General features: G+C 28.4%; 3 protein-coding genes across 4 annotated transcripts; all 3 read left to right on the top strand.

Annotated features, from left to right (window-relative positions):
* Nucleotides 1-4,690: 4,690 nt before the first annotated feature.
* Nucleotides 4,691-11,299, top strand: LOC137837996 (PR5-like receptor kinase). Of its 2 annotated transcripts, none has more exons than XM_068647193.1 (6): nt 4,691-4,883; nt 5,501-5,602; nt 7,629-7,790; nt 8,735-8,872; nt 9,101-9,136; nt 10,135-11,299. In XM_068647193.1, the coding sequence occupies exons 1-6, from the start codon at nt 4,784-4,786 to the stop codon at nt 10,158-10,160; spliced, it is 564 nt and encodes a 187-aa protein (XP_068503294.1). In that variant the 5' UTR covers nt 4,691-4,783; the 3' UTR covers nt 10,161-11,299. The 2 variants fall into 2 exon arrangements, with proteins under 2 accessions (XP_068503294.1, XP_068503293.1); XM_068647192.1 differs by having other exon boundaries at nt 4,694-4,883; nt 10,071-11,299.
* On the top strand, nt 10,748-11,173 carry LOC137838904 (LEAF RUST 10 DISEASE-RESISTANCE LOCUS RECEPTOR-LIKE PROTEIN KINASE-like 2.5). Its single transcript, XM_068648113.1, has one exon. The coding sequence runs from the start codon at nt 10,748-10,750 to the stop codon at nt 11,171-11,173; it is 426 nt and encodes a 141-aa protein (XP_068504214.1).
* A 1,624-nt stretch (nt 11,300-12,923) lies between the features above and the next one.
* LOC137837995 (LEAF RUST 10 DISEASE-RESISTANCE LOCUS RECEPTOR-LIKE PROTEIN KINASE-like 2.5) lies at nt 12,924-19,663 on the top strand. Its single transcript, XM_068647191.1, has 11 exons — nt 12,924-13,169; nt 13,582-13,680; nt 13,947-14,153; nt 14,799-14,846; nt 17,153-17,206; nt 17,360-17,413; nt 17,565-17,618; nt 17,764-17,817; nt 17,963-18,016; nt 18,161-18,214; nt 18,484-19,663. Exons 1-11 carry the CDS (start codon nt 13,040-13,042, stop codon nt 19,575-19,577), a joined length of 1,902 nt encoding a protein of 633 aa, XP_068503292.1. The 5' UTR covers nt 12,924-13,039; the 3' UTR covers nt 19,578-19,663.
* The last annotated feature ends 2,420 nt before the right edge of the window (nt 19,664-22,083 follow it).

Below are 22,083 nucleotides of genomic sequence, written 5' to 3'. Positions count from 1 at the left end.
TACGAGTGGGAATCTGTCTTAGAACTGGAGCTGCTGAGTTATGTTTCCAGAGGCCATGTGGATAGGGAGGAACCAGACTTGCTGGTGTGGGGAGAGGATGTATTGGGGGGTTTCTCAGTTAAATCTTGATGAGAATCAAAAAGATGTTATCAATAGAAGAAATGGACAAGGGCCAAAGCATTTAAAGTTCTTCTTATTAATCTTTGCAAAAGATGGGGCCCAAGCCCAAAGCCCAAGCCCGAGAAGGCCAAAGCCCAAAAAGCCCAAGTCCATCCCATGAGGGGCAAGGCCAAGCATTAAATAAAAGAGAATCATTTGAATTACTCTTGTATAGTTGTAGGAGGTGTGGATATTAAATAAAGGAGTGTGAATATGTAAAATAAAGTCACATTGTCCATGTGACTTAGGAGAGTAGGTGTAGGTGTAGTTTTTAGGAGGTGTCATAGTAGAAAAAGGTCACACCTCCCATGTGACTTCGTTTTTGGTGGGAATTTCAAATGAGTTTCATTTGAATTTTCCCACCTATTTTTCAGCACCCTCACACTATAAATAGAGGTGTGGGCTCTTGTAAAATTCAGAATTGGAAATTAGATGTAGAGAAACTATACTCAAGTTTAGAGAGAAATTGTGAGTTTTGTTGTCTCCTTCTTCCTTTGCCTTATCTTGTGTGCCAATGGAGAGCTTCAAGTGGCAGCAACCTTTCACTTATCTTGGAACAAGACTCCAAGTGGCGTGATGCAGTTCCAAATTCTCAAATCCAGCAAGCTTCATCCAATAAGTGTTCATTCTTTCATCTCTTGCAATTTCAATCGGTAGTTTGGTTTGTTTTAGTGTTCTTCATCCTTTTCACCGTTTGGTTTTGTATTTCTTAGCTTGTTCTTCAATTTCTGTTCGGTTCTTGTGTTTTCTGTATTCAATTGCGTTTTATATCTTGTTCCATGGTTGTGTACAAGGAAATAACACTCTTAATGAGTTTGGATCATCATTTTGGAAGGCTATGACTCCATTGATGACTCCTTAAGCTTCCTTGATTCCATTTCTGTTTTCAGCTTGTTGTTTTGTGGTTTGAATTTCGTTTCCTTTGTTTTAAGCACTCTTTGATCCTTAAATTGTTGCTATCCTTCTCCTATAATGTTGTTTTCAAGAGTTTAAAAGTGTTTATGATCAATCCAACTCATATCAAATCTGCTTATGTATGCTTAGCTGATTCTGATAGTAGTATGGTTGATGGTGTTTTCAAACTGTGTGGCAAAGTAAAGCCCTACGTAATGTGTTATTTACTGCCTGGAAGGGACTATGAGACAGATTGCTGCAAGAGGGGTGCAAGTGAGTTCTCTGACTTGTGTGTTTTGTCAGGCTTCTGAAGAGGCAGCTCAACACCTGTTTGTAGAATGTCCCCTTACCCAACGAGTATGGTCCCAGTGCTTTAAGTGAATAGGAATTCTCTTTGTCCAAGATAAGGATTTGAAGCACCACTTTGAGAGTTTTTCACTTATCCTTTATGACTACCAAGCAGAATCAAGTTTGAATCAAGTTTGGAAAGGTATATAGGCGGTAGTTATAAGGTGTATATGGGAGCAAAGAACTCAATCATTTTTAAACAAAAGATTGCGGATGCAGAAGAAATTTTCTTATTGGTTCAATTGAGATCATGGTTGTGGCTGAAGCATAGGGCTGGTCCTTCAATTATGCTTTCTCTGATTGGCATCTGAATCCTGTCATCTGTATTAAAAGCTGCTGCTAATTATCAGGAGGTAGACTACTTGGGGTATGCAGGTTAAGTTTTGCTGTGGTGATGCGGTAATATTGGGCTGCTATAGTCTTTAGACTTGTAAGCATATGCTGAAAAGTGTGGGCTATGCATGCCACATAAAAAGGGGAGATATGTCTAGTGGAGGGAGTAGAGCTGGGGGAAGTAGCATCTGTCATAAGTTCTTTTTGAGGTTGTGTGTATGGAGCAGAGTAGAGTGGCATGCATGATCATATCGGAAGTCAACCTTTTATTCGGGTGACGCATGTACGCTGAAATGAAGAAGTACATAAATCATTTGTGGTATGTTGCTGAAACATGCTACATAAGGCATATTGGAAGCAGAATGATAGGAATTGGTTGGTTAGGATGGGTGAAGGAAGGCTAGTAAGGGTATAGGGAGTTTGGTGTTAGGTATGTAGATGAAGTAAGGAGTGGAACGTGGTCAAATGAATTCTGTAGGTGGACCTGTAAGGTGTAGACGTCTAAGGCCGTTGCTGGTCCAGGGAAGATGAACAATGTCTAGACATTGCTTATTAGCAAACTAGCATGTGGAAGGGAGACCCTATGCTAGAATTGAGCTGTTAATATGGATAAATAAGAGGTGGTGTTGGATGGGTGTGCGTAGCAGGGTAACTACAAGGAAGTTAGCACAGGTGGAGGAGCTGCTAGAAAGTTTAAGGGGCATCTTGATTGGGGTCAGAACTGGTGAATGAAGGAGCAGGGGGAGTAGATGCTAATATATACTAAGGCAGCTGCGTTACTTCTTGGATAACAACTTTATATGCAGCTTTAGAGAGTCAGCCCGCAAGGTAAGTAGAGCAATGAAGAGTGGAAACTTGGATAAGCTTATTCGGTTAGTGTGGGTAAAGAATTCGGTGGAGGGGGGGAAATAAAGGCATGAAGCGGTTTGCAGATCGACATGTGGCAATCTCTATGCCTATATAAGCTGATGTTGTGCTGGAACATCTAGGAAAATGCACGTGGTCTCTGAATCATTATTTCTGAATGCTTATTGGTGTATATAATGCTATGTGGCCACAATCACTTAGTTTGCACCTAGTTTTGAATAGGCACCGAAGAATGAGAATGTGTAGATGCTATCTTTGTTCCATTGGCATAGTTGGGTCTGAGATTGTTGTGTAGGTGTTGGAGTTGGCTTCATGGTTATGATATACGAGTCGGATGTAGTATTGGCTTCTATGGTTTTTTTTTATACGGGTTGAGGTAACCCTGAAGTACCTCCTTTATTATATTTTTTTTTTGATAAAAAAAAAGATATGATGTAATATGATCCATTTATCTAGCTTTCCATTTTTCAATTTCTTTTGATTCAGTTTATTTCAAAAGCCTAACTTAACTCCATAAAATCGACTGATGAGGTGAAGTTTACACACTTATATATAATGAATTGTCCTCATCTCTAGGACGATGTGGGATCTCCAACACATCCCTCACGTCAAGAATGATAGCTCGTGCGTGAGATAACATATTATGGGCGGTCCGATAACAGTCCGATAGCGGGTAGCCTGATAAGCTCAATAAACACTCGTTAAAATAGACTCAAAATGACTCTGATACCATATTAGATAATAGACTTTAAGTACTCGATGAGGTGAAATTTGCTCTCAATCATGTATAATAAATTGTGATCTCGAACACGGTTTAGACGCGAAACACTTTTTAGACGCGAGACAACCTTGTCTGATTTTGAGTTTTAGTATTGAAACCTTTATTATATACATACACGCACACATATCTCAGTTTTCTATCTTTATCTTTACGAGATGCAAAATTGCAGCTTGTGGGGAGAGAATAAGTCAATATATTTAAAATAAATTTTAAATTAAAATAAAAAATATCTTATCAAATCTTAATAAATAAAAATTTATATTTCCGAATAAAAATATGTTAACATAAATTACTTTATAAAATAAAGATAATTCAAAATATTTTATATATTACATTTTCACTTTTCTTTCTATTGTCTGCGAATAATATGTACATTTACAAACATAAAGTAAAAGATTTGCTAAGAAGCTTTGATATTTAATTAAAATATGTCGTTTCAAATAAGAGAAAATTATACATCATACAAGAGTGGTAAAGAGAAAAAGAAAACACACTTTCATCGACATAGCATTAGAAGATAATTAGTATATTAAAGAAGTTGTTTTACAATATGCAAGAAAGACATTATTGGAGTAATTATAAATTAAAATTTGATAATAGAAAAGTAAGAAGAGTATGATATCAGATTTTTTTTTATAAACTTATTATATTATCATATTTTAAACTGATATTGTGATTTATTTATGGCTAAATTTGTACCTTTTTTAAAAATTAGGTTAAATATGTTTTTATAATTTTTTTTTAAAATATATTATTTTTTCCTTGAAACACTATCTAGATTGTTTTTTCCTTTATAAAATTATCTAAATCACAGGACAAAAAATAAAATAAAATTAATGTAATTAAAAGTGAGGAAATTTCTTCCTTTACTATTTATTTTACAAGTCTTCCATGAATATTTTACAAGTCTTCCTTCACTATAATTGCATTGCTTTAGTGGTCAAAAAAAGAACGTGTGGGGACTATCATTGTCTCCCATAAACCTCTAACAACCACGTCAAAAAAGCATATATCACTTTCCACACTGCTTCACAATACTCATATTAACTATTTTATTAACTAAAATATTAATTACACGCACATAAATTTTTTTATATACAATGTAATTTATAATCAAAAAACACATTGTTCTCTACACAATGTTATAGGTTTAATGTTCTAAATGGCATAATAAAATATGTCATTTCCCTTAATTACAAAGACTCTTGCTAGGGTGATTCCTTTCTTACTGTTTATAAACTGAAAAGAAAGCAAAGATGAGAACAAATAAATAAAGTTAATCTTTTATGACCTGTTATCTTATTTAAATTGTGATTTTATTTCACTTTTCCCACATCCTACTCCTTTAAGTTTAAGAAGTAGCTACCTCAAGTTTTACCATTTCCATGTGCATTGAAACTCATGGTTTTCCACATCCATCTACTCCTCCTCTTCTCTTTAACTGCAACACTTATTCTTCCAGCTCGTAGCAGTAACAGCAACACTTGGTCTGTGTTTCAGGGTACGTTTTCCTTTCTAATTAATTATACACATGCATGCAATCACATGTATCAGATGTTCTACACTTCTTAAAGCTTATTTGGTTGCTAAGAAATAGAAGATGAAGAGAAAATGATGTGTGTGTAGTTTTCATTCTATTGATTTCTGTATCATGATTAGTTGTTATTCATATTCTGGAATGGATCTTATGCATAAGCGAAGAACACAGTGAACATAATCTAAAAGCTATATATATATATATATATATATATATATATATATATATATATATATATATATATATATATAAAATAAAAGATAAATTAATGATCACAAGTATATATATGTCGAGTTTGAATTTTTTATTAAGATTTATAAAATGAATATTATTTATTTTTCTTGAAATAAATATTAAGAACACCAGCCATAATTAATTTTAAATTTGAAAGAATAAAGTAAGAAAAAGATTTTACATAAATAAAAAACAAAATTTTACTCATTTAATAAGGAATAAAATAATTTGTTTTAAATTTTAAATGAAATGAGATATTTTTAAAAACTTGGAATTAAAATTTCACTCATTTTTTACGAATTAAAGTGTCTTTTTAAAAATGATTATTGAAAAGTTTATTGCTGCAGGTGTAAAGCACTTATGGACAAAAAATAAAGCACTGGATAAAGGCAATCATGGGGGCCACCTTAAACTGAATAATCTCTTCATGGGGTGCGAGGATATAAAAAGTATGTAATTTGTTTTTTTATTTTAATTTTAATTATGCACATTTTTATGTTTGTTGTTTTGTATTTGTAAAAATTGGTCCCTGTAAGACTGAAGAGTGCTGATAGTTTTACTACATGAGCTTTTAGCTGTTCAAATTATATAGTTTATTTTATAAAAAATATAAATTATTATCAAAATAAGGTTAACCTAAATAGTAATTAAAGGATAGGGTAAAAAAAGGTTTGTTAAATGATGAGATATAATTCTAAACATAGTTTTGGATGAATACTAAATTATTTTTGTCATGACTGTAAAACATATAGAATCAAGTTTCTTCTAACATTTTATAATAATAAGAGACCTTTGGTACATAATTTTTTTAAAAATATAAAAAATATTACATAAAAAAACTAGACACAAATTTTTATTAAATAACATGTTCATTGTTGAGCTATAATTTAGTTTATTCAATTCCAATTTTTCTTGTAAACGTATAGTATATCATACGCAATAGAATGAATATTGTTTATTAGATAATTGTAAATTTATGTATAGTGTATTTTCATAAATTTACTCTCTTTTTTATGTCTCAACAATTTTTGTTAAAAAATATATTTATTAATTATAATTATGTCGATATTATTCTTGTAATAAATATTATGTCAGTATGATAAACATATCATGTCATATTATTGTTGAATTTTTAAAGTGAATATTTTGAAAATTTTAATAGTGGTATTTAAGTTAATAATTCATTTTGATGACCAATTTAGATATAAGTACAATTTATATGAATGACTCTTGTATTGAAAGTCTTTTTGAGAAGATTTTAAGTAAGTGTCGAGAAGTTATACTAATATAGAAGAGATCAACAATTGAAAATTCAAATGCTAAATTAAATCTTATTTTAAGTAGAAATGAGAAAGTTGTATAACACTATAAGAAAATCATGAAATAGAAAGTAATTTTAGAGACAAAAAATAATTAGTTGCTATAATAACTAAATTAGGGATTATTTTAGAAATTAAAATTCTTTTGTTTCTAAATTAGTTTTTATTGCTGTTAAATACTTTCTAAATTGGTATCTAATTAGCTACCAAAGTTAAAAACTAAATAATTGGTAGTTAAAACCTTGGTAACTAATTAGATACCAATTTAAAAAATATTTAACAATATAAAAACTAATTTAGAAACCAAAGAATTTTTTAGTCGTATTTAATTTAGTCACTGTAACAACTAATTATTTTTTATGTCTAAAATTGGTTTCTATTTCATGATTTTCTTGTAGTGAACCTAGAATATTCATAAACTTATTGTATTAAAATCTTAGGTAATTTGGTTGTGATGCTAATCTATTATGTAAGTTTAGATCATGTCTAATTTATTGGATTATTTGGGTCAATCTCTTAATGACCTAACATAGCATCATTCTCTTACTCTATCATTCATCATCGAAAATATTAATTTCTCATATTAAACTTATTCTTTATGTTGGAGGATAAATTGAAAATATCATATTTATTTTAACTTTTAAAAATATATAGTAAGAAGTACATGCAAAATAAAACTACATTCCACTACAAAATATTAAATTATATTAAAAGAATATTTCTTTTACCAGTTGCTATTGGTATGAATCATTATTATTATTATTGCTGATACTATAAGAAAACAAGCTATTAGCTTCCAAATATTTGCGTGGACCAGCAACAAACGCTAATATCGTCGGCTAAAATGGCGCAAAACTCACGCAAAATAGCAGACGCAAAACGAACGCACTTGTGGATTTAATTTTTTTTTTTTAAAAAAATCAGTTTGCATCGGCCGCGATCCACGCATATGCGTCGGCCGCGGCCATGCATGTTTCACGTTCTCCACATTAATAATAATAATAAGTATAATACAAATCATATTATGACAAAAGAATTTATTTAGTGTAGTGGTTAAAGCTTCTTTATCACCAGGAGGACCTGTTGCATAAGCGTATGCTTTTGTCCACTCTAGATCCTTGTTTTCTTGTAGTGTGACAATTTTTCTCATAAACAGAGTGCAGTAGTATGACACAGTCACCGGGAAGTGATGAATTTGCTAAGGACACACCTGAGAATGATGTTCATCGTGTGTTATCTGCCAACTTTAGGAATGAAACAAGTGGCATAGGTTTTCAATATCCTCCTCCTGACTCACCTTACGAATCAATCAGAAATGGTATGGCTTCTTCCTTCTTTTCATTCTAATAAATTTTAACTTTTAATTTTCTCTTTCTCTCTATTTTTTTTATCAACAAGATAAGAATAAATAATAAAAATATTTAAAAAATATTCTAATTCTTATACAAAATCTTTCAAAACATTCAACTCCTAACATTACAAACAACACCCAACAAAGCTGCATATTACAGCTGCTACACTTAAATTCTCTCTATATATATATTTATTTATTTATGTGTGTTCATTTTATTAGCATATATACTAAACTAGAATAAAATATAATGAAATAAAAAATTAATATATTTATTAGTTTTCGTTTATTTGATACTTACTTTTTATGTATATTAAATACTTTACCTTTTTTTTTTTACTTTTATGGAAGATAGTTTAGTGGATAGAACTAGAACGGCATATACCAATGTAATCTGGTCATTACAAGAAAATTATTAAATAAAAACTAATTTTAAAAAAAATAAATTATTTTAGAGACTTAAAAAAATATTGGTATCTAAATTATTTTTTATAATTGATAAATGATTTCTAAATTGGTTTAAGGTTTAGGTTAGATACCAAGATTTTAGATACTAATTTTATTATCTAAATAATTGATAGCTAAAACTAAGGTAACTAATTAGATACCAATTTAAAAACTATTTATCAATAATAGAAACTAATTTAAAAATTAATAATTTTTCTAGTTTCTAAAATAATATCTAATTTAGTTAATATAAAAATTAATAATTTTTTTTTTAAATTGGTTTCTAATTAATGATTGTGTATTAGGTTTCTATTTTTTTTTTTTATGTTTACAAAATTTCCCCCTCCACTTCTAAAAAAACACTTTATAATAAAATTCAATCAAGTGTTTATTTTTTTTTCTTCTAATACGTCACCATTTAATATGTTTATATATATCTTCATTGATTATCATCATACTATCAGAAACAAACTCCTCACTAGGAGCAAATTCATCGGCAAGTCCAGCACCAGCACCAGCACCAGCACCAGCACCAGTTCCATTGCCTGCTCCTTCATTATCGATATCGCCATTATCAATACCAACAGAAAGAACCACATTAGGTGACTTTTATTATGATTCATGTGTCTTTTATTCTTTCCTCTTATATCTCATACTGATTAATATGTTGCCTATACTTAAATGCTGTAATATTTATCAATCTATTTTATATCATCAATCTTGCTATGATCAATTTTTAATAATTAGGATTAAACTTTAATTAACTCAATCTCACAAAATAAATATGGTGAAGTTATATTTACACTTATGTTATAATTTGATTATTGCAGGAAAACACCTATTTTGGAAAAGCAAAGTCATTATAGGTAATATATCAATTGTCCTTTATATGTACTGTTTCACTATTGTAAGCTATATATACTACAAATCTATATAATCCATTTCAATGAATGGATAATTACATACATAATCTAAGGTTGCGTGTTCTAGTTTTTCATGAATAGATATTTCTATATAACTTCAAAATTCTTTCAAATAGGGAAAGTTATCCTTTGCAATAATATAAACACTTTAGTGTATGAAGAAAGAACAAATAATGCAAAATTCATGCAAGATTTATTAGCCTTTCTCAACCATTTAATATTGAAAAAGAGTTAAGATAAACTACATAGGTCAAGTAGCAACAATAACCAACACAAGTAGAACCTACGAAAACACAACAGTGCAAATTTAGTTGTAGCAGAGAAATTGAGCCACTCTACCTATATTAACTACCTAGTTATTTTCAAACATATAACAGAGCATAAAATCCAATCACAATAGGAAAAGTTAATAGGAGAAGCTTTGTTTTTCATCCAAGTTCAGGTTTTAAGTTAGGCTATGTGTAATATTTCATCCATAAACTTTCTCTTGTTTAAAAAATTCTTTGTGTCTACCTTCCCAAATACTATCCACGTACAATTTCAAAATAGATTTTATTTTTTATTAATACCAAATAGATGAAATTGCTCAAAATAGAACACCAAATAAACTGCTATTTATATAAGTTTAGAGACCAACATCATGCATGTATGTTAAAATTGAATAAATTGAATGAAGATGCACAAATGATTTTATGTGCAAAAGTTAATTGTTTTTTAGTATTAGTGGCATTAAAAATGAGTTTTATCTTACAGAAGCCTCATTTATTTAGGGTTAGATTCATGGAGGAATATGAAACTAATAAAATTAATTTTCCAAAATAAAATTATATCTCTTATTTATTAACTCATAACTCTCCTACTATACTTGTTAGTGCAGGCATTACAAGTGTTGGTGTGGTAATGGGAGTATTCACTATATGTATTATAATTTATTGTTTTAGATACAAGTTATTCACTCCATCGATGAAATTTGGTTTGACCACAAAGAATGACCAAGATATTGAAGCATTTTTAAAAATTCATGGAGCTGAGTCACAAAAAAGATACAAATTTGCAGAAGTCAAGAAAATGACCAATTTCCTCAAAGTTAAACTTGGTCAAGGTGGTTTTGGTGAAGTGTACAAAGGACAATTACCCTCAGGCATCCCTGTGGCTGTAAAATTATTGAATGCATCCAAAAGAAATGGAGAAGAATTTATCAATGAGGTTGCTAGCATTAGTAGAACCTCTCATGTTAATATTGTGTCACTTCTTGGATTTTGCTTTGAAGGTCGCAAGAAAGCTCTTATCTATGAGTTTATGGCTAATGGTTCTCTTGAAAAGTATATATATAAAAGAGAGGCAGAAAACATTATATCATTGAGTTGGGAGAATTTATACCAAATCTCAATAGGAACAGCTCGAGGGTTGGAGTACTTACATAAGGGATGCAACACTTGAATTTTACATTTTGATATAAAACCACATAATATTCTGTTGGATGAGAACTTTTATCCCAAGATATCAGATTTTGGGTTAGCAAAGCTCTGTCCTAGAAAAGAGAGCATTATTTCCATGGCGGATACTAGAGGGACAATGGGGTATGTAGCTCCAGAAATGTGCAATAGACAATTTGGTGGCGTTTCACATAAGTCTGATGTCTACAGTTATGGGATGATGTTGCTAGAAATGGTAGGAGGAAGGAAGAACATTAATGCTGAAGCTAGTCATACAAGTGAGATATACTTCCCACATTTGATACACAAGAGGCTTGCGTTGAACAAGGATTTAAGACCTGATGAAGAGATGACCACGGAAGAAAATGAGATTGCAAAGCGAATGACTATAGTAGGTTTATGGTGCATTCAAACGTTTCCAAATGATAGACCTACAATGAGTAAAGTAGTGGACATGCTAGAAGGCAACATCAATTTCTTTAAAATGCCACCAAAACCTATGTTTTCTTCACCTACAAGATCGACAACAGAATCTTCCTCTTAAATTTAATTACTACATCTGGATTCTAGGCAAATGTTTGAAGTTACTTTGTAAAACCAACCTCTCAACATATTTATTTGGTACTTTTGAATATGTAAAGCTAATGGATCTTTTATGTGCATCATCAAACTAATGTTACATTTAATGCAAATAAACAAATATCACTACTAGAAAATCATTAAATTGAAACCAATTTTTGAGACAAAAAATAATTAGTTGCTATATTCATTAAATTAGATATTATTTTAGAGACTAAAACAATTATTGATATCTAAATTAGTTTCTATTATTGATAAATAATTTCTAAATTGATATCTAATTAGATACCAAGTTGGTAGAATGTAGAACACAAAGAAAAAAAGCTTATTTGCATCCATGAGTTTCGAACATCATGTATTTGATTTTATCATTCTTTATTTTTTTTACTGTTAACAACTTTAGTTTTTTTTTTACCTTTATACAATACTTTTCAAAGAATTCATCAATGTAAACCGTGTATTCACTATCTAGTTTAAACAAAAGCTTACTCACAAATAGATCTTAGAAGACCATAGAGGGACGTACATCAAGTCATGTATAATATGACCTTTTAAAACCATGCATAACCAATGGATGGTCTAACTTTCAATATTTTTATGGTCTCAAATGAAACCACCACATTTTTCCCCATACTTGGGGAACTCTTCTTTTTCTATAACTGTATTTGAAGGATAGTTAAGACCACGTGTTATGTCAGAGTTTGTAGTTTGTAGATCGTCATACCATTAGGGTTTAGGGTTTTCGATGGTCCGTACTATTATTTTGAAATAACTTTAATTGTTGGGAATCGAGTCATCTGGTAATATTTACTTTACTTCTTTAATTATGATTTTTTATTTAAATTTTATAGACGAACTAAATTATGTTTACACTACCTTACAATATTGTCCCCTTCATTTGTGTCTTACATACCCACCTGAAATTTTAAATTTATTAATCATCATGGTCATCTCAAATTTGTAAAATGCAAAAATAGTGAAAGAAAATGCACAAAATAAATCAACAAAACTTGGAGCGAGATAAAAGAATATATGTATGTTAAATGACTCCAAAAAAATACAACAAAATTGTTTTTTGAAACAAAAGTTAACATACCAAATAATAAAATTCGAGTTATTTATCTTTTAGGAATAATCCTTTTTTTACATAACTGATCATTATTACTTACTTTTCTTAAAATTTGTTGAGACTTCAACAATTTATTTATTTACATTTACCATTTATGTTTATACATTGTTTATATTAATTTTAATATGGTTTTTTTATTTATTTTTACATGTTTGATGTTTATTTCCTATATATTAATACTTGTTTTGTAATTTTTTTATTTATATTTACATTTATTTATATTTATGTTTATATATATTTAATTATATAAATTATATTTTTACTTTTTTAATTTATATTGTACATGCTAATTAAATTTATAAACATATTTTTACCACTGTTAATTAGTTTAAGTATTTATGCTTCTTTATAAAAATAATAATTAATATATTTTGATCAAATATCTTAAATTTATTATTTAAAACAAATTCAGGGAAACTTCTTTGCTGATAAAAATAAAATAAAATTATTGAGAGAAAATTCAGGGTACCTTCTTTGCTGATAAAAATAAAATAAAATTATTGAGAGAAAATTCAGGGTAGCTTCTAATTTGATCATTTGGAAATGATTGTTGACTTGACTTGGTTGGGGAAAATATCTAGAGTTTGATCCCTTCTTGACTTCTTAAATTTCTGGTATCTTTCAACTTCATCATTAAAGACTTTATTGGATCTACCATTAAATCTCCCATTAAAACGTAAGAGAGACACTTAGCTGTTTCCGATGTATGCAGATGAATTGAAACTAAAGATGTTCCGCACTCTCACTCTCTTCTTTCTGTTCTCTGTAACTCCAACACTTGTTCTTCCAACTAAGTGTGATGTGAACTTCAACACTTCGTCTATGCTTCTGGGTAAGTATAGATCTATGCAATCACATATATCAGAAGAAATATATGTTTTTCTGTTTCCTTCATTCAACTACCCTATATTATAACCATATTACTCATGCTAATGCTTGCAGCTCAAAACCATAGTTGATGCAAACAACTGAAAAAAAGTGTTGATTCATTGTTTGATAAAATTTTCTATACATAAGATTGAGGAGTGGGATATTTCAAATATTTCTTAAAATAGTTATATGCTTTGTTCTTTAAATAATAAAATGTAAAATGAAATTGAAATTGAAACGTATAGAAAATATTTAATATAAAAAATAATATGGGACTCGGTAAAAAAAGTTATAAGTCTTTTAAATTTTACTCTTAATAGTGAATGTTTAAATTTAATTATGAAAATGAGTGTCGATGAAAAAATTGTAAACAGATTGCAGCAGAAGCAGCGTGGATAGTGATCATTCTGCTTACGTGGCACGGAAACTTGATGACGTGTCAGAAAATAAAACTGTTAGCAATATTACCCGAGGTAAGTATTCGTCCTTTCATATTCATTGTGTTATATATTTTGTCAAAAGTGCATTATATGAATATTAATATTTAACAATATCTTTATGTATGAATCTTTGTTAACGTTTGTATGGAAGTATTAACACTTTAAAAATAAAAAAAATTCTCAAAATTATCTTTAAACATTTAAACTACGAACTCAATTATTATATATATATATATCTTCAGTAGAAGTAAATCACATGAGCGTGTATTAATAATTTTGAACGAAAAACTGCTTAATAGCTTGCAGTGATGGTGGAAGTTGTATTATCGACGCAACATCACAGTCATCAGCGTCGCCGGTGTCGCCACCAAATTTAAAGGCACCGCCGCCATCATCACGGCCACGTGCACGACGATTCCGATCAATTTCATTATCACCGGCAACAGCACCAGCACCGGCACCTGAATCAATGTTTCGATATCCTGATGGACATTTTGATCGTTCAGGTATATTTTATCATTCATTCTTTCAATTTAGACAATTAGAGCTCTCAAAGTATTTCTTAAGGTTAGAGGTTTTTTTTTTTTTTTTTTTATCTTTGGATATGTTCTTTTGATTAATAAATTTTCAAGAGAATAGAAATCATAGAATTTCAGACTAGTAGTTTAATTATTTAAAATTATAAAATTTTAAATTTTATTCAAAAAAATTAAGAACTTAAAATTCTTCGTATTTTCAAATTTATATCATTTGTTTTTTAATTTACGTCATCTAACTTAATTTATTGTTGGTGTTACACATTTCTTAGTCTACCTTAAATGTGTTTCTTAATCTTGAGAAATTTGAATAGAAGAATAAAATCAATCAAATTCAACTAAAAAATATTATCAATATTACGAAACAATTGGAGATGAGATGAGTTTATATTCAATTTAATTAATTTTTTTGAAAATTCTGAAATTCCTTACAAGATTAATGATTAGTTGTGATCATGAATATAATATTTATCTTTCTTTTATCGTGAAGTGATTGTTGTAAAATATGATCTTTTCTTCTCATATAATCTTCTAAAACGACTAATGTTACAACATTTTAAGAACTCTTTTTGTTACCAATACATATTGTTGGATGTGCGGGTACTCCAAGTGCAGGTAACGCAGATAACAATTTGGAGACATGGAAAATTATAATTATTATAGGTAATAGATCTATTATCTTTTTAAATCTCCTTCATCATTATTTTATAAGTTACATTATCTTTAATCTATTTGGCTATGAAATGCAAATTAAACTAGTATTTTTTTTGTTAATAGCTACTTTTTTATTATATATCTAGATAACAAAGAAACTCTAAGAATTTTATACCTTATCTTCTGCTTTTGTTGATGAATCCTAATATAATATGAGAGAAAATTATCTCTTTTCATTGATCTATTGTATTAGTTTACATATAAGAGTTGGCTTTGCTATTTACTCTTAAAGAAAAAATAATACCAAGAGTATTGCTGATAAAAAAAAAAAAAAAAAAAAAAAAAAAAAAAAAAAAAAACTCCTAAACCAACCCAAAGTTAATATCAAACAGATTTTATCTAGACTTTATCTCCTAAAAGGTATTTTATGATAAAAAATTATCTTCTTAATAATCTTATCCTGAACAAGTTAGTGTACAAACATTATGTTCAACTTAACCATTAAAAAAATGTAATTTATTAAGAGCTTTAGTAAAAATATCAATCAAAGTTGAGGCATAAGCTAGTTGGATGTTTTCGTTAGAAAACTAATCAGAAACAAAATAATAATTAATCTTAATATGTTTGATTTATATATGGAAGACTAGAATTTTAGCAACATGGAAATTGCTTGACTATATAAAAAACATACATCACTACAAGAAAATAATTATTCAAAAAATTCCCTTAGTTTGTTAAGCTCTAAGACACACATCACACGCATTATTCAAAAATTTACAATTTTTATTTCCACTAATACTCGAAGCTTATTGTGTGATTTTCCTTTAATGATGCCATAAGAGTTTATACCAAAGATTTGATGGTTCATGTCATCAACTCTAAAGACCCATTGTCCTTGATTTGCACGGAAAAAAAAATAGAGTCATTCTCCCTCTCCAATCAACATCCTTGAAGTGTGATCCTGCATAACACACAATTTATTAGTGAATTGCAATGTACAATTGGATTCATTCATCTGTTATGAAACTTATATTAAGTTGTAATTCAACTTGTGAACATAGAAAATATTTATAATTTTTAGATCCTCATCCAACATCACATCCTCTTCGTCGAGGAGCCTTACTATGTGATTTTCCTTGAATGATGCCACAAGAGTTTATGCCAAAGATTTGATGGTTCACGTAATCAACTCTAAAGACCCATGGTCCTTGAATTCCACGAAAAAAATAGAGTTCAGTCTCCCTCTCCAATCAACATCCTTGAAGTGTGGTCCTGCATAACATACAATTTATTAATGAACTGCAATGTATTGGATACATTAATCCGTTATGAGACATATATTAAGTTGTTATTCAACTTGTGAACATAAAGAATATTTGTAAGTTTTAGATCCTCGTCCAACACCACATCCTCTTTGTCTAGGAGCCTTAGGGGATAATGTTAAATATCACGTAACTCAGATATACTCTTCAAATTTCTTATTAGATGATTAGATGTTCTAGTGTCAATTTTCCAATGAATAATGCTACATTCACTTGTCATTTTCTCATTTTAGTTTGTCTTTTAAGTATTCAACATTTTCACCAATACTTTGTCATTGTTCAATAGTCATTACAGCAAGAGTACTCTTGTCTGCATCAGAGAAAGGTGTGTTTGTACTCTTTACTACGTCGATTTGTGCAACATTAACAAAAACATACTATTCCTCCAACTTTGATTGGATAATTGTTCCATCTGCAAACCTCATTTTCTTCTAGCACATAATGAAGTCCTAATTGCATGTGTTCATTCTCCATAATTATCTCCCAAAGATGCACTTGGGCAATTACATTTTCTCGATTATCACTCAAGTTGAGATCATATGATGTGAGAACACTATTTCCTTGATCAATGGAATGTGTCATATCCCATGTCACTTTTAAATTGTTTTTCTTTTGAATTTTCATGCTCTAGTACCATAATAAATATGATATCAAATTGTGTCCCTTCCTTGATCTTTTGTGTTATTTTATATACAAGAGATGCTTTCAATATTTATTCATAAAAAAGTACAAAAAATTTCCTAAATCAACCCAAATTAATAGTAATTAGATCTTACCCAAATTTCGATTCTTAAAAGGTAGTCAAAGATAGATATATTTTGTTATATATGGAGAAATTTCAGATAAAGTTTAGATTGACAATCTATATCAATTAACCAATAATTATATGAAACCTAAAAGGAGTACCTACATTTACGCCCTCACACACCCAAAAACACACACATGTTATAAAAAGATATATATGATTTCTTAATATCCTATATTTCTTGACAGGTGTTGTAAGTGCGGTAATTGGAGGATTATTCATCATACTTTGTTGTTTTAGACGTAAGTCTTCAAGCAAACTAGTCAAATTTTGTTTTACCACAAACAATCATTCAAATATTGACACACATACACACTGAACTCACATAGAGAGAAAATATCGACATGTTATAAAATTATATCTATAATTTCTTAATATCTTATATTTTTTGGCAGGCGCTGCAAATGCGGTAATTAAAGGACTTTATTTCATACTTCGTTGTTCTATAAGTAAGTCTTCAGGTAGATTGGTTAATTTTTTTTTTACCACAATCATTTAAATATCGGCACACATGCACAACACACAAAGAGAGAAAAAAAAAAACAGCATGTTATAAAAGGATATCTATGATTTTTTTTAATATTCTATATTTCTTGGCAGGTGCTGCAAGTGCGGTAATTAAAGGATTTTATTTCATACTTCCTTATTTTACACGTAAGTCTTCAAGTAGACGGGTTAAATTTTGTTTTACCACAATGGTTTAAATATCAACGCACACGCACAATACACAAAGAGAAAAAAAGTAGCATGTTATAAAAGGATATCTATGATTTTTTTAATATTCTATATTTCTTGACAGGTGCTGCAAGTGCGATAATTAAAGGATTTTATTTCATACTTTCTTATTTTATACGTAAGTCTTCAAGTAGACTGGTTTTGTTTTACCACAATGATTTAAATATCGACACACGCGCACAACACATAAAGAGAGACAAAAAGCAGCATGTTATAAAAGGATAACTCTTATTTTTGTTTTAATATTCTATATTTCTTTACAGGTGCTGCAAGTGTGGTAATTAAAGGATTTTATTTCATACTTCCTCGTTTTATAGGTAAGTCTTCAAGTAGAATGGACAAATTTTTTTTTAACAAAATGATTTAAATATCAACACACACACAAACACACAAAGATAGAAAAGATCAACATGTTATAAAAATATATCTATGATTTCTTAATATCCTATATTTCTTTACAGGTGCTGCAAATGCGGTAATTAAAGAATTTTGTTTAAAACTTTGGTGTTTTACTCGTAAGTCATCAAGCAGACTAGACAAATTTTGTTTTAACACAATGATTTAAGTATCGACACATACAAACACAACACACAAAGATAGAAAAGATCTACATGTTATAAAAGGATATTTATGATTTCTTAATATCCTATATCTGGACAAATTTTGTTTTAACACAATGATTTATATATCGACACACACAAACACAACACACAAAGAGAGAAAAGATCTACATGTTATAAAGGGACATCTATGATTTCTTAATATCCTATATATTTCTTGACAGGTGTTGCAAGTGTGGTAATTAAAGAATTTGGTTTCACACTTTGGTGTTTTATACGTAAGTCATCAAGCAGACTGGTCAAATTTTGTTTTACCACAAACAATGATTCAAATATTGAAGCATTCTTAAGAAATCATGTTGTTATAACACAAAAAAGATACAAATTTTTAGAAGTGAAGAAAATGACTAATTCATTCAAAGTCAAACTTGGTCAAGGTGGTTTTGGTGCAGTATACGAAGGAAAATTACTAACAGGTAGCCTTGTGGCAGTAAAATTACTAAATGAATCCAAAGGAAATGGTGAAGATTTTATCAATGAGGTTGTCAGCATCAGTAGAACATCTCATGTTAATATTGTCACACTTCTTGGATTTTGTTTGGAAGGCCGCAAAAAAGCTCTCATCTATGAGTTTATGGCCAATGGTTCTTTGGATAAGTTTATCTACAAAAGAGGGTCGTCATCAAAAATTACATCTTTGAGCTGGGAGAATTTATATCAAATTTCAATAGGAATAGCTCGAGGGTTGGAGTACTTACACAGGGGTTGCAATACTAAAATTTTACATTTTGACATAAAGCCGCATAATATTCTTTTGGATGAGAATTTGTGTCCTAAAATATCAGATTTTGGACTAGCAAAACTTTGTCTCAGGAATGAAAGCATTATTTCTATGTCAGATGCTAGAGGAACAATGGGATATGTTGCTCCTGAAATGTGGAGTAGAAATTTTGGTGGAGTTTCACAAAAGTCTGATGTCTATAGTTATGGAATGATGCTATTAGAGATGGTAGGAGGAAGGCATAACATTAATGCTGAAGCTAGTCATACAAGTGAGATATACTTTCCACATTTGGCATACAGGAGACTTGAGTCGAATAATGATGTTAGACCGGATGAAATGATGAATACGGAAGAAAATGAGATTGCAAAAAGAATGACTGTAGTGGGGTTATGGTGCATTCAAACACTTCCCAATGATAGACCTACAATGAGTAGAGTGGTCGATATGTTGGAAGGTAACATGAATTCCTTGGAAATGCCTCCAAAACCTTTGTTTTCTTCTCCTACTAGATCAGAAACAGAATCTTCCTTGTAAATTATATTTATTTTGTTAAAAAATTTCTACAATACAAGAAAATCATTAAATAGAAACCAAATTTAGAGACCAAAAATATTTAATCACTGTATTGACTAAATTACATATTATTACTTACAAAATTATTGGTATCTAAAGTAGTTTATATTATTAATAAAATTTATAAATTAGTTTCTAAATTAGTATTTAATTAGTTACCAAGATTTTAGCTACTTTGTGTGCTATGTCTACGGGTCTCTCAAATGCAAGAAAATTAAATCAAGGAGGAACCTAGCATAGGAGTCTTATACGTTTTAACTTCGGAGAATGCATAAGGAGAGCTCCCTTCTTCTACATTAGTGATTGAAAGGGTTTGGAATAAACACAAAGGCCATTTTATGCGCACACTGTCAAACAATAAACTTTTCCTTTTGAATTTTCAAATGTTTGTGACTAAGATTGGAGTTTTAAATAAAAATATTTAAAAGAAATATAAAATAACATGAAATATTTAATTTAAAAAAAAATTGGACTCGATAAAACAATTACTCTTATAAAAATAGTTAAATTCCTTTTTATTTATAATTTTTTAATTAATTTAAAAAATTAATTTCATTGCTCTACCTTTAAAAGGGTTGAATTTAATCTATTTTTGTTTTAAGTTTAATATTATCGTTTCTGCTAAATCAACTTCATGGAATATTTCTCTGTCATGGTTTAAAACTATTATTACGTAATTATAACTACAAACCCTTCACTGTAATAATTTAATATTTTTTATTAACTTTTAAAGTTTAAAAAATACACATAGTGTAATTTATTATTTTTCACTATAAATATTTAATTTTTTTGAATCTAGAGTTCATATACTTTTTTATTAATTCTATACATATTAATACTAATTAAAGATATTAATTTTTACAATTTGATTTTTGTTTAGAATTCAAACATTATACTTTTAAAATTAATTAAAAATATTATCACTACAAGAAAATCATGAAATAGAAACCAATTTTTAGATACCAAAATAATTAGTTGCAATAGTAACTAAATTAGAAACCATTTTAGAAACTAAACAAAATTTTGGTTTCTAAATTAGTTTCTATTATTGTTAAATAGTTTCTAAATTGGAATCTAATTAACAACCAATGTTTTTTCTACCAAATTTAGAAATTAAATTATTAGTAGTTAATATTTTAATTTTTTTGCTAATCTAGTTCATTTTAAAAAAAATAAAATTTGAGTAAAAATTATTTTACCTTAGGATTAAACTCATATACAATGTTTAAATTGTTTAACCTTTAAGTGTTTTTATACCCACTGCCAAATAATTTACACAAAATTATAACAATTTTATAATTTTACATTATAGTTTTTTTAAATCAAAATTATACGCATGGTGATACCAATTATTTAGTTTCTAAATTTGGTAAAAAAGTCTTGGTTGCTAATTAGATACCAATTTAGAAACTATTTAATAAATAATAGAAACTAATTTAAAAACCAATTTTTTTTTTAGTTTTTAAAATAGTCTCTAATTTAATTATTATTGCAACTAATGATTTAATTATTTATCTTTCAAAATAATTATATTCATTGCATTTAAGTTAATTTTGTCATCAATAAGTGTTAGTATTCAATTAAACAACATAGACAAAGAACTCTGAAATATATATTTTTTATTTGAAGTATTTTATCATCAATAAAATATGTTCTAAAATTATTATTTACAGTATTTATTCATTTATAAAATTAGTTATATTTTAATTTTTAAGTTAAATATGAAAGATTTTCTGATGGAAAAAATCATAATATAATAATATTTACTTTTATTTATAATTTGTTTATAGATATAATCGAGTTAAAGTTTCATATTAAAAAAACATAATTATAAGGCTGCTGATATGTGATATATTCACACTGTAAACAGTAAAAATATACCTTTCATATTTCAATAAATTAATATTTTATTTATTTTATTTTATTTTTAATTTAAAATATTATTATATTAATATAAGTATTTATCAAATGTATATTTTTTTTACTGTTGATGGTGCTAAAAAAACTTTTTCCTAATTATAAATGTAATACAATTCAAAGTATTGTTACTACTTTAAATTAGGTTTATATTTTATATTTAATTTTATGTACATAATAGTTTTCTTAAAAATTAACTTATAAATTATGTATTAAGCACTTATTATACAAATTTAATTTTTTTTAATAAAACAAGATTGAATAATACATAAGATAATTGTGATAATTTTTTAGTTTTTTATAAATTTTATTCCATACCTTAAACTGACTATATCTTATAAATCTATTTAATAAAAATAATTTTTATTAATAATATGGTTCTTTATACGTTCCTTCACTTAAGGTGATATATGAATATCACGTTAATACAAAATATTACAACAAGATAAAATTTAACAAATATTTCTTAAAATATATTAAAATTAGTGTGATCGACTTCTATATACTTTACATAAAAACTCATTTTAATGAAACAAATGTTATAGTTTTG

Source organism: Phaseolus vulgaris, chromosome 4 (assembly GCF_000499845.2).
Source record: "Phaseolus vulgaris cultivar G19833 chromosome 4, P. vulgaris v2.0, whole genome shotgun sequence".
NCBI classification, from domain to species: domain Eukaryota; kingdom Viridiplantae; phylum Streptophyta; class Magnoliopsida; order Fabales; family Fabaceae; genus Phaseolus; species Phaseolus vulgaris.
The sequence above is the reverse complement of the archived record's forward strand: the minus strand, read 5'-3'. Positions and strand labels throughout refer to the sequence as shown.

Excerpts from the sequence above, each read along its gene's own strand:
- LOC137837996 (XM_068647192.1), top strand. The coding sequence starts at position 4,784 with ATGGTTTTCCACATCCATCTACTCCTCCTCTTCTCTTTAACTGCAACA. Across the intron at positions 5,603-7,628 it reads GGGGTGCGAGGATATAAAAA|AGTGCAGTAGTATGACACAG; the intron begins GTATGTAATTTG and ends TCTCATAAACAG. Across the intron at positions 9,137-10,070 it reads GAAAAGCAAAGTCATTATAG|GCATTACAAGTGTTGGTGTG; the intron begins GTAATATATCAA and ends TTGTTAGTGCAG.
- LOC137838904 (XM_068648113.1), top strand. The coding sequence starts at position 10,748 with ATGGCGGATACTAGAGGGACAATGGGGTATGTAGCTCCAGAAATGTGC.
- LOC137837995 (XM_068647191.1), top strand. The coding sequence starts at position 13,040 with ATGTATGCAGATGAATTGAAACTAAAGATGTTCCGCACTCTCACTCTC. Across the intron at positions 13,170-13,581 it reads CACTTCGTCTATGCTTCTGG|ATTGCAGCAGAAGCAGCGTG; the intron begins GTAAGTATAGAT and ends AATTGTAAACAG. Across the intron at positions 18,215-18,483 it reads AAAACTTTGGTGTTTTACTC|GTGTTGCAAGTGTGGTAATT; the intron begins GTAAGTCATCAA and ends ATTTCTTGACAG.